This window comes from Rhyacophila brunnea, unplaced genomic scaffold (assembly GCF_057557595.1).
Source record: "Rhyacophila brunnea isolate RB1 unplaced genomic scaffold, BYU_Rbru_1.0 scaffold_1, whole genome shotgun sequence".
NCBI lineage: Eukaryota > Metazoa > Arthropoda > Insecta > Trichoptera > Rhyacophilidae > Rhyacophila > Rhyacophila brunnea.
In genome coordinates, this window is record NW_028232751.1 from 55217461 (window position 1) to 55231638 (window position 14178).

Sequence of the window (14178 nt, forward strand, 5' to 3'; positions counted from 1 at the left end):
AAATTCTAATGCAGACAATCCACTTTGTCTGCAGTCAGTAAATATCTACACAGTTAGTATTATTAATTTCCTTCAATATTGCTGTTAGTATAAGTATAATAGTTTTTTGAATAAGCCTATGAATCTGTCCACGCATGCGAGCAAATTTTCTGGTTACGCCCTCGGGTAACACTGTATGTCTGCATTTGTCCAGCGGTTTTCCATTTGTCCGGCCACGTGCTAGTCTAATGCCATTACATTGTTCAGATACAGTAAAGATGAGCGCGAGAACGCTGAACATATGGCTTCGAGTATTACGGATTAAAATCTAACTTCATTGATAATTTTCATTAATTATTATCAACCAATTAAAAAAATACTTTCAGTTAAACAAACAAGTATTTTTTTAAATATAAAAATGAATATTTTGTATCACTTAATAATATACTGTGAAATGGGTAAGACTGGTCCTTATTATTTATTATTAAAGTGTGCAGGTTTAGAGTTTGGTATTTCCCGAGAATATTACAATCTCGAGATTCGGGATTTCCCAAAAAGATGATATTTTGGATTCTCGAGATATCGGGAAATTTAAAAAAAACCTGTAAAAAATCCTAAAATTAGTGTGAAAACAGACAAATTTCGAAAAAATATGATTTTTTTTTATTTATTTAAGAAGACAAACAAAATAGAAGTAGGAAAACGAAAATAATTCAAAACATTACTTATTAAAACAGAATTTCAAAAAACACAGTCTGTCAATCGCTGCGTCTGACAATCGCGTACGCTTTTGAGACACAAAATTTCCTGATGTTGAAAAATTGCGCTCATTTTAAGTCGATGTTGGCTTGACGTTTTTTGTTTTCTGTCCACGTTTTTCAATTAATATTTGATAATAAAGAAATGTTCAAAATTTCAATTCTCGAGATTTGAAATGGAAAATCTTGAAAAATTCTCGAGAACTACCGTCGGAAAATTCCCGAAATTCTATGCGGGTTAAGTACAGCTATATTTTAATTTACATTATTTATAGCACGAATTGGTGTTTAAAGTTCTAAAATGAAACAAGTCCAGATTTGGGCGTTAGTGAATTATACAATCTAGTACCTTAATAAATAAACAAGTATTTCAATATTTGAGAAAAAATATTTTGATAGTAAAAGATTCAGGGGGCGCTGGTAGTACAAACTGAGGTATTTAAAAAGGGCAAATACTTAGTAGTAAAAATCAAATGTTTTGGAGTAATACAGTTTGCTGAACGTAAAAGAGCATTTATTATATCGCATTTAAATTTTTATTTTTTCTTCTGTATGGTTAAATTTGTGTGTGTTAAATGGTCCAATGGTTTAATGGTTGAAATTTGTAAATATGAGACAAATCATTGTTTTATACCTGGAGCTTTTATATTTTGACTAATTTATTAAATCACTCTTGCAAATTACTCATATTGGAAAGCTTTTGTTGGTCAATAATATGTACATTTAATACCCAACCTTTACATTTTCACAAGAATGCATTGTTATTATCATATTTTATTTAATTAAAAAAAATATGTAAAAGTTTCTTTGTTGGCATATGTATGAAACAATTTACTTGCTCTTAAAATGAATCATAGGTAGGTATATATAAGTATCAAATTTATAATAAGGTATAACACCTCAAATGTTAGGTACAAAAACATTCAAAATATAACATATATTATAGATAAACTATTTACGTTTCGACCTTTCATAGGCAAAGGGTGAAGGCAGGCTGTTAAAATCCTACATAAATATTGCACCCTAAACTTTGTCACCCATACACAGGTATTTGTTTTCATTGAACTAAGACTACAAACTGCAGATAGTGTTGGTTAGTTTTTAGCGCTAGTTAGTTTAGTAGCGCAAAAAACATCGGCTCTCATGGTGCAGTACACAAGGCGTTGGCCTTCCATCTGGGAGCTCTGGGTTCGATTCCGGTGACGACACAATGAATTTATGTGATTTTCTCAAAGCCTGGGTGTTTGTGATTGTTCAAAATTACGAAAAACCAAGGGCATAGTTTTTCGGACAATTTTTTTTATCCTAGGATTTCCCGAGATGAAAAAAACAAGCTAGATCCCGGGATTTAAACCCCTAGTATATAATATTATCATGTAGATACTTGGTTATAGTAGAGATTCACATTAATGGTGAAGTGAAAATACATATTTTAGGTCATTTGCTAACTAGGGCAAGGGTGGGAAAAGGAATTTGTGAACTTATTAGTATCGATTAGAAGTTTACGCATAATTATTATTTAGTAGGATAATTCGAGCTTTAAAGCAGCAGCTGGAAGCTAACGGCGGAAAAGTAAACGGAACGTATTTGCGAGAAAGCCTACAAATCGACTGGTAGTATACCTAGTCATAATTATATTATTTCTATATTTTAAATATACTTGTAATTTTGTCGTCCTTAGTAAATTTATAAAAAATTGAACTTTATATTATTATATACACACAAACTAGTAACAATTTCCAATTATTAATTATTAACAAAATCATTTCGGTTTGTTTATTTGGTTTAAAGTAGTGATCCCCAACGTTTATGTATGGCGGTACATTTGAGATACAAGAAATGAAAATATAATTAATATTAAATTCTACAGGTTTTTAAAAAGGTTTGTCGATAGCTATTTTGGTTGTAACACCATTATCAAGACTATTCAGATAGGCCGTTTGCCTTTGCTTAAATACTATACGTGTATAGATAGAGACAGAATACATCATCTTATTCGTTCCAGCAATATTATGAATTTGTACACTTATTATTTTTTGTAATATTATTAATACTTTGAAAACCCTAAGTGGGTTTTTTAATGGATATCTATTAAAAACCCGGTGTTACAACCGAAATAGCTATCGACAAACCTTTTTAAAAACCTATAGAATTTAATATTAATTATATTTTCATTTCTTGTAAAATGGAATTCTACCAAGAAAATTCTAACTCAATTAACATTTGAGATATTTTATAAAATCTCGGGGAACCGCTATTTGGCTGACACATATTAAGGTCTAGAAGAGCAAATAATGGTTATCCCTTCCAAGTTGAACTCCCACTACTGCCAAAAGTATATTACGAAAATGATTTGAAGTATTACCTTTGTATAAGATTTTGAAAATTCTTACAGACCCCATGACTCTGGCTTATAGAAATAAATTATTAATGGTTCTAACTATTGAACATACATAATTTTGAAAACACTTCTGAAAAAATATATTATTATAACCGGCTTTTGTATTTTAAATAAAAGTAGGTATTAATTTAATTACTAACCAACGTCACGGATCACTTCAAGATTTTTTGTTATAACTTACTTGAGCTTTTTTGAAAAAACTAAGACACCCCGCAGAAATCGAACCTGCATCTCTCGGGTATCGCGCCAATGCACATATAGCACTGTGCTAAATGCGACATACTTTAACTAATGGATTTTAAAATTCTCTGAAGCGTTTTCCAAATTAAAGTTATAATATATTTTATCAGAAGTGTTATCAAAATTATGTATGTTCAATAGTTTGAACCATTAATTTCTTTCCATAAACCATAGTCATGGGATCTGTAAGAATTTGAAAAATCTTATGAAATGGTAATACTTCAAATCATTTTGGTAATAGATATTTAGAAATAGTGAGAGTTCAACTTGTAAGGGATAACCATTTGCTCTTCTAGACCTTAATATGTATCAGCCATATAGGGGTTCTCCGAGATTTTAAAAAAATGTCTCAAATGTACCTCCATACATAAACGTTGAGGATCACTACTTTACACCAAATAAAGAAACTGAAATGATTTTAATAAACCATTTATTTTATTCAACGAATAATTCACAATATTTTAAGAATAAAATTATTCCAATTAATGCAGTTTATATCAACGATGTTGAAACAATCTTATTTATATTCATGAAGCATAAATATATAAAATGATGCTGAAAAGGGTAAATAAGACAACTGAGTAAATTGACTGCAGCTCTTTTGAAGAGATTCAGCGTATACTTGGTGGTAATTGTGGTGAATACCAAGCTATAAACTCATTTTATAAAAAAATAACTGCAACTCCTTTTGAATAGCAGAATCATTTATAGCAGATTTCACAATGTTATCGTTTGCATTTGTCAAAAACCATAATATGAATAAAACATACATAAACACTTCTGAGAAAATATTTTTATAACTAATAGAAAAAATCTTTTTGAAATCGAACCTGCATTTCTCGGGTATCGCACCCACGCACATAGCCCACTATGCTAAATGAGTCATACTTAATTACGATAAATTTTAGCTATTGGCTTTTTAAAACTTACTGAAGTGCTTCCCATATTGTGCTACTATTTGGCGATCGTCTTTTGTATTTTAAATGAAATTAGGTATTAGGTACCTAATTACTAACCATTTAAAGTTTATTTGTTTGTTTGAACTTGCTAATAATTTTAATTTAGCTATTGTTTTTATTCAAAGAATAATTCACAAGATTTAATAATGTAACATTCTAACTATTGAACATACATACCTACTTTTGAAAACACTTTTGAGAAAATATATTATAACCAATAGAAAAAATCTTTTTGAAAATATGTCATATGAATAAAGTTTTAAATGAATTAATAATTAGATACATGAATTATTAATGTACAGATACTAAGAAACTTAAATTTAAAAGCAATTTTTGGTATTATTTTCTTACTGCATATTATATAAATGGAGCTGAATGTGAAAAGACATACTTATTCAATTATAATGAGAAAATAAAAATCTCGCACACCTTTGTGCACGCAATTCAAAGCCATGGCATCTTGTGACACTTTGCCATGGGTTACGCTGTGGCACATGCTCAAGAGGGTTGCAGTTCGTGAGGTAAACGTATAATATGACAATGTCTGCATCAGTGAATTAAATAAGAATTTGTGGACGTCATTTAAATCGGATAACATACAAAATACGAGTTGTGGTTATGATGAATGTATCTGCGAGCTCGCTGAACGTGCGTGCGTTATAAATTGAATTGTATGTTTTAAGAGCATATTTTATAATTGAATTTAATTGACGTTTTTCATTGATTGCAGGGCGGATTCTTCAGGTGATAAGCCCAATTTGAATGGACTGAGCACGTTTGGCGAGGTGAGTTGTCTGCAATGCGTAATTCAATAAGCATATTTTAAATAAAGCTTCAATTTATACGCGCGAACTGTTTTTATGAGACGTGCAAATGAAACTTTACAAACTATTTTATTCATTTTTCTCGCATTTTATTATGCTGTGGTAGTTTTATTTTATTATTTTTATTAAAGAATAAAGTGAAATAATTTATTACTTCTATAAAATCAGTCGGAAAACTTTTTGAGAACGATAATGGAAACTAATTTACGAAAAAAAAAATGCTAACTACGTTATAATCATGGTATGGTGGCAGCAAAAAAACAACCAACGAAATACGCATACATAATAATATATACACTTATATATAATAATTCATACTATAAATTAATATTATTGCCATTTATTAGGGTATCTAGTGGCAGAATTATGTAACATACAGTTAAATACAATTTAATGAAAGTTTACGTTTCGGGGTATTTTAATTAATACGCTTATAAAATAATAACACGAAGAAACAATATTTTTCAAATTGAAAGACAAACTTAAAATTAAAATATAAACTGTTTATTATTATTAGAATATATGATAAGTTTACTCAAAGCTGTATAGGAGAATTTAAATATTACAAAGTTTTAATACTTACATCTTTTATTTAATTTAGAAAGAAGTTTTTTTTAGAAATTAATATCGTGTTTAACGAAATTTGAAATACGCTTTAATGTATATCAAGCTTTTGTATTGTGAGAATATTATAATTTGATTCTTTATTATAATATAATTATTAATTACATTATAAAATATTTTCTAAATTGTCACTTTACTACACTGATATGGTTAATATGATAATTGATTACGTAACAAAAAGTGGACCAATTATTGTAATCTAATCTATATAAACTTAGCCCGCCAGAATAATAAGAGCATTTCAATTCCGTTGTCGTAATGTAGAAAACCCTTGTATAATATAATTCAATTAAGATAAACTGTAGGGAAACTTTATCCCCCACCTGATCTGTAAAGGGGATTGAATTAATCTATAATTTATCTTATATTGGAGGAACAATCTTTTATTTTTCCTGATTGCTTTTACGGCACCCTTTCAACCTATAATTAGAATAACAAAAAACCTACTTACATACAAACATAAAGATCTTTCCCAGACAAACATTTAGAGTGTAAACATATTAATAATATATTATGTAAGGTATTAGAGCTGTCAACTTCGTGAAATGAAAATATTTTGTAGGTATATATTATAATGTAGCTATTCAAATGATTGAATATTTTTGTTATTGTTTTATTAAAGTTTCTACACAAACGACTTTCAGAAATACATGCTCTACTATAACAATGAAAATCTTATCTTATTATCGGCATTAAACCAATTAACTTAATTATATTATATAAATACGAGTCGTTAATGATTAAACATATTTTATATACCTAAGTAAATAGCAAATCAAATATATCGTAGTGTAGGTAACTAATCACTTACTAGGGATTTAGATATTTTATGCTAAAATACGTAAGGAACATGATGATTGATGCATATGTCTTCTTCTTATTGTGCCATCCCCTAGCGGAGGTCAGCCACCATCAAGGCGATCTTATATTTGTCGTCTGCTACCCGGAACAGTTCGGTGGAGCTGCACTCGTACCAATCACGGAGGTTCTTAAGCCACGATGCATATGTAACAGTATTTATTAAACTAAAAAAATATTTTTCTTACAATTATTATTAATGAGTATTTTCTTTTAATATTGTTTCATAATTATTCCTAAAATAAAATTGACAGCGTTGATGTAAATTATCCACAATAACATTATAATATATCGAAGAATGGTAAGGGTAAGATAATGAGTTATTTATGGGCCTAGGTTGGTTAGAATGTAATTTTCAATGTAAAAAAAGTACATCAGTAATAATAATTATTCCATGACAAAATAAATTACAACTATTTTCTGTTAGGGTAGTAAGTGAAGATTATAATAAAAAATCAAATAATTGTTCTCCTGTAGAGTTACTATATATTGTCTCTTCGTTATTTTTGTTTAGCGATCTTGATATAGTTTTGTGAAAGATTGTGGAGATATGAGAAAAAAATACACTTGTCAGGTATACTTACGGGCAATAAGAAGATAGTCCGATATTATTACTGATGAATAGGTACACACTAATGACAACAACATACTAAATCGATGAAATTTCAATATCTCACTGACGATATAAAATTTAACGGTGAGTTTAAGCTATGTATTTGCCTAAAAATGCATACACGCAACATACGCTTTTAATAATATATGTTATATTTTAAAAAACCCGTCATTATGCATCTGTTCCACAACAATTTACAATTTTATCGGTATAATTAAATATTTTAAAATACTTATATATTTAAAACACTGATAAATGATTTATGTACATTATCAGATAATTTATCGACATTCAGAAAACACAATAATACGCTGAATTTAGATCACAAATAAAAATAACGTTCATCAATATCTCAAGTCTCAACTGACATAACTGACTGAATAAATTACGTTAGTCTATGACTGACTTACTGATAAATGAAAATCAAGAGATACAATCATTTTTTTATTTTTAAAAACAATTTAAAATTATATCTGATTGAACCCAATAGAAATTATTTTATAAAATCATCTTAATTTATTTATTATTTGCGGCATCTATCGACAATAAATATAAATATAAAGAGTAGGTATAAGCTGAATCTGAGGCGCTTACAAATTCAGACCAAATTTGCAGCATGCCTGAAGAGATGTGAGAGAATTCACGTTGGATTATTACTTTGATAATTCAGTCATTCAGTTGAAAACAGAGGCGCTTGTCGGCAATTATTTTTGATTTGAAACATAACTAAATAAACGGTATTCTAAATTCTGATGATAGATGACTCTCAATATAATATTTAGATTTTGCAAATTTTATTTATATATTTAAATTTAAATTAATTACTTGAAGATATAGTTTTCTTAGAAGTTAGGCTTTAAATAATCGCTTAGCATGGAGCCTTCGCCACTGCTGTATATAAAGTTACGCGTAATTGTGCGGCATTCAAACTAGCTTTAGTTGTAAGATGAAAAGAGCATACAAAAGTTTGGTATATCAGTGGGCAAGGTTTAACTCTTAATGCTCTTTTGCAAAGTAAAGGCAAAAGTCAAGTCAAGACAGAAGCGGCTCATGAATAAAAGAAGGGGAATAAATGATGAGACGTATGCACGGCAGTCAGGATAGGGCAGGGTCTCGAAGGACTATTGAGCAGACAAGGGATTTATTTTATAAGCTTTGAATATTGTAGATCGTAGATTAACAGTTAAAAGTGATTTTTCATGTTATTTTATAACCACCAAATTGGAAAATCTTTCCAACGACCGGTGACAACAATATAAATACGTCTTGTTACGTAATGCATTAATTGAACCAACACTACAATAAGTATGTGTCTTTTAACTTGTCAACTAATATTCCAATACATAATGCATTTTAATGAAAATATTAGCAAAACTATTCTAATTTGTTTTGTATACCTGTCACCCAGGTGCAAATAGTTTTATTATTTAAATATTATTAGATTTAAAAATGTAGATACAACATATTATTTGTTTTCAACTGATTTAGTAGGTAGCTATTTACTTACTTAATATGAAATCGATTGCATCCATAAACTAGTAATAATAAAACGTAAATTTCATAAAAGGTAACCTTAATTTATTTTATATTTCACTAAATTAATTGACCCCACTAGAAGATTATGTCAAAACCGGCTTCTTATGGTATTATAACACGGAGTTGGTTGCGACTTGATATTAATAAATCTTAATATGCATTATATTGTCTAACTAACTTTTTACCAGAATGTTCTGCCAGTGAGCCATTTCAGAGAAGGTCACATCTTGTATACATAATAATACAATGTATTGATAAAGATACTCAAATCTGGTCTTTTTGAAACAATAATACAATAACAATATAATTAATTTTGATACCTACGCCAAAATGGCATTAGTGACAATTAGTAACATTACTCGAGAACAAATTGAAAAAATCACTTTGTTGATTTTATTCATTAAGATAGTTGTAGCTTCGGCATGTAAAAGCTCTTACTGACACGTTGGAATGCTGAAGATGACATTCTAAACAATCCTGATAAATAACTTATTTTCGCCATAACGTACATAAGGTTCTTTTAGCTTAACATCTATTTATATAATGTAGGCTCATAATATGATCTTCTTAGCACCGAACACGCAATATATATATATTATATTAAGTTCACTTGGCTTGTATATATGTATATATCAGTTATATTTAAACTGACAAAGGCTGTTTAGTGAGTACCCAAGTACTCTGATTTGATCGGCAGGTGTTGGTGTAATTATGGTACATTCTATTAAAATTTGGGGAACATAATTTTCTCTAATCCACTTATCGATCTGAAATATTCACTTTCTCGTTGTTGTAATCACAATTTAATATAATATATACATGCTAAAACTACATAATATATAATAATAATTTAGTTGAGGCTGATGCTATGATTCAGGAGACTGCCCTCATCTATGATGATGATTTATTTGCTATCGTTTTAGTATTTTTTTTCCAGCCCTTCTGGCATAACGCCCTCAAATATGTGGTTACATGTAAATTGTACGTAAAAAAAATCACCGTGGCACAGTTCGCCGTGAGCTTATCGGAAAGAGATGACCGTATACTATACAGTCTCCAATTTAATTAAATTTATTATTAACATTAATTCAATTTTCATAGATGATTTTGGCAAAATTCATGAATTCAAGAATGAAAACTTAACCCAACCTAACAAATAATCCAGTATATCGGCTTTTTTCAAAAATTGTTTGCTGCTGGTTACTTGTAAAGTCTAAACTGACAAGAACCGTGTTTTATTTAGACATGAATTTTATGTCAGTACTACCTACACCCTATACGGCCCAAAGAGATTGGACGGTCTTTAATATACGGTCATATAATACGGCGAAATGCATACATACAAGTTTTCAGACACGCAAATATGTATATTCCGAATAACTGACGGTAACCCTAGCCGCTAGCGGAACGCGTGGTTCACTCACTAGACATTAAGTCGGCCTTATTCAAAGACACGTGGGATTTTTGATCGCGGGAGCTTAGTCTTTAAAAGAAAACATCTACCCGATGAATTATTAATCGCACGGCCGTTTCGATTCACTTGCATCTTTTTTTGGCCTCTAAATATCTATTCCGGCCTCCTCCAATATTCTTCCCCTAACCACATATATATACATACAAAATATACGTCCAGAGAAAGAAAAATACCACAAAAAACACACTGAGAGAAAAACAACTTGGTTAGTTTTTTTCGCAATATAGCCAACCATACCAATCGTGATTAACGATAGTTTTATCGCAACTTTTTTCTCAAAAATCTTTTTTATACTGTAACTATTCAAACGTCAAAATAGTTACTGTTGTCAGATCGTTATCAATAATATTATTCTTTTACTTCTCTTTTTGATCGTATTGAAAAAAAAGATTCATTTGCATTTTTCATTTGGATTTTCTTATTTATAATAATGTAACAAAATTATGTGATTTAGACTTGCGTGAAATGTTTGAAAAGAAAATTCGTTAATATTGATAATGCATTTTATTATATTCATAGGCATACCAACGCATCTATTCTATACACATTACTGCTTTCGGCCGCTACAGCAGTTATCTGGGTTAAGTTTGTATCGAAGTATTATCACTTATTGTAACAATTACAATAAATTAGTTGTAATTGTTACAATAAGTGCTATATTTTAACAGAACCTCTTTTGGATGTGGTAAATTTTAGAGCCAGATAGACAGTTTTGACTATTTAGAAGGCTAACTTATTGTAATTGTTCAAATAAGTGTTAATTATTCGATACAAACCTACCCTAGATAGCTGCTGCCTTAGCGGCCGAAAGCAGTCTTGTGTATAGAATAGACGCGCAAGAATGCTGTACAAGTTTAATATAATTTTGCAATGTTTTTTTTATATACCTACATAATAACTATTATCACTCTATTTTGAAAATTGAAATTTAATTTTTGTCGCGTATCCACAGTCAATAGCATCTAAGTATTATTTTTTATGTTCACTTATATTGCAATATTTGTACAAAATAATTTGCTTTAGATTGAAAAATATGTACAAAGTGACGTAATTTGTTATCATTTTAAAATGTGGCCTATTTTTTAATTGAACATTTATATTGAAACACTCATTTTCTTTCATTGCACTGATTGTGTATTAAGTATGTGCCCATAACTTTGAATTCGGTAAGTATTACGAAGTCAAATTATTTTACTTGTATTCATTCATGCATTTTTTTCAAATCGATTATTTTTTGTTTTATCATTTATATGTAAGTGACTTATTTTGCCATCTCCAATCAGAAGTCGGCTACCACGAAGGCGTTTTATATTTTCTTATTTGCTATTTGCAATCATTTTAACTACTTTTCAGCGTTCGCATTATTTGCTAATGAGTTGCAGCGATTTATAAATTTATAAGTATGTTTGCCTTTAAAATGTTTTAAAAGAAATCAATCACCTTGTATGTTTATTGCGTCGCATTATAGGTTAAAACTCATTTAGTGCTAACACCGCGACTGGCACGTTTAGAGTCATTGGCTATTAGATATAATTAACGTGTTATTTAAATTTGGTAATTAAACTGTTAGCAGTGATTATGTTAATATAAAAAGTATTTTAATTTTTTTCTGTATGAATGCTACTTTGCTTACCAAAATGACAATCGATGTTGGAATTGCTCCAATTTAACCATGGCCGCGCGAATTTTGGTAAACAAAGAGCACATAAAATATGATCGAGCTTTCGTTGCAGAAAGTGATCCGTGAGATGAACAGGCTGGGGATGATCATCGATGTTAGCCACGTCAGCCCTAATACGACTCGCAGCGTCATGAAGATCTCAAAGGCACCGGTCGTCTTTAGCCATTCCTCGGTCTACGCCCTCTGCAACCACAACCGCAACGTCCCCGATGACATCATCAAAACTGTTGTAAGTATCAAAACAACCTTTTCATTATATTATTAATACCAGAAAACATCGTAGGGTTGCTGCCAAAAGTTGTTAAGTCGATAATTTAGGTATTTAGAGTTAACAACGGATTATGTGTCTATATATAAATATGTATGACAGAAAAAAATGTAAGTTCATCTGATTAATTATAGAACATGCACGTAAAGCAGAGATAAATTATTAGCAGTACTTATGCCTGATTTTAGAGGATATGTCAACCTTTTAAAATACAACTACTACTCCATAGCAAGATTTCCAGATTTTGGCAATAACTCCCCACGACATGAGATTGGTTCCAAAAGTTGGTAAGTTAACTTTTTATATATATCATGACTTAATGACCAATCATGTGTATGCTTAAAAATCGAATATGATCCGAAACGGGAAGGTACTTCTCATATTATTGATTAAATTTTGTAACTGTTGATTTTCCAATATATTTGATAAGGGAAAAGTTTGTAAGTCGATACTTACCAATATCTTCATTTTCAATTTTTGAACCATTAAAATATATTTGTACAGCAAAAGGTTTGTAAGACCAATATGCAACTCGGTTTCAAAATTTTGAAGGTATTCTGATTCAAAAAAACGTTATGCCAAAAGTTTGTAAATATACTTACAAGGTGTTTTTTATGTAATAAATGCTATTTTACAATCCCATCTCTGGGATACATAAATTACTAATTCGGTTATATTAAATACATCGAAGCATTATAACATGCTTAATAAAACTTTTATGACATAACTACACTAACAACAGGACCACAGAGATAAGACTTACAACGACTTAACTTACTTACGGCGATTTTCTTCCTTGATTCAAATAATATGTACAGTAGGTATACCACGAAAATGTGTAAAATAATTTTTGACAAAGATTAAAAAGTATATCCGTTTCTTAATAAATAACCTTTAGTGTTTAATTATTAAATAATTATATGTACTTTTTAGCATACTGGTATAATATAATATACAGAAATATATTTAAAAAAAATACTATTTTTATAGAAGACGTTATACTTTAAAATAGCCATTGCTCCATAACATGTTTTTGAGACTTACAAACTTTAGGCTAACCGATTTTTAAAGTTAAATAAATAAGAAAGCAGTCAATGGTTTACGATGTGATAGATAGTTCGTTAAAATCCTCAAATGGAAATGGGCTGGGCACATTGCTCGAAGAAGAGGCAATCGTCGGACAAATTAGTCATCTAGTGGTATCCGAAAGGTACAAAACGTCCGCAAGGTAGACCTAGTGGCCGCTGGATCGATGAAATGATAAAGTTCTGCGGATGTACGTGGCAGCGCAACGCACAGGACCGAAGTGGAATCAGCTTGGATAGGCCTTCATCCAGCAGTGGATAGATTCAGGCTGATGATGATGATGCAGTAGCAGATGAATCACTATCAACAGGGGATAATAATTTATTGCTGGATCGTATGTGTTTATCGATCTAGTAGTTTTTAGTGCAGCTATGTGGTTATGTAGTAATTACAGTAGATTGCAGTAGGTATCTGTGCATCGGTTATTCACTTTCTTCTTTGTGTGCCATATCTGTTATCAGACGTCGGCGATGAATTTGGCCATTTGGCCCCTGTCCATCGTTGTTCTGAATAGGGATGGAGTGCTGAGCTCAAACCAGTCCCTGAGGTTTTTGAGCCAGGACGTTCTTCTTCTACCAGGGCCTCGCTTACCGGAGATCTTCCCTTGAATGATGAGATGTAGAAGGCGATACTTCTCGGGATGCCGCATGATGTGGCCAAAGTATGCCAGTTTCCTGGTTTTTATTAGTTTGACTATTTCTTTTGTCTTTTTCATCTTTGACATCACCTCGACATTTGTAACTTTGTCCTTCCAACTGATACAAATCATGCGCCTATACACCCACATTTCAAAAGCTTCAAGTGTTTTGAGAATCGTTTCTGTGAGCGTCCAAGCCTCTACTCCATATAAGAGGACCGAGAAGACGTAGCATCTCAC

The 14178-nt window shown here is 30.5% G+C and overlaps 1 protein-coding gene across 1 annotated transcript in view; it reads left to right on the forward strand.

The window, feature by feature from the left end:
• Nucleotides 1–14178, forward strand: part of LOC147079981 (dipeptidase 1-like) — a 362545-nt gene that overhangs the window by 186763 nt on the left and 161604 nt on the right. Inside the window, exons 5-6 of the mRNA XM_085953516.1 lie at nt 5068–5122; nt 12000–12176. Coding sequence (XP_085809642.1) covers nt 5068–5122; nt 12000–12176 — 232 coding nt within the window. The remainder of the gene's footprint in view (nt 1–5067; nt 5123–11999; nt 12177–14178) is intronic.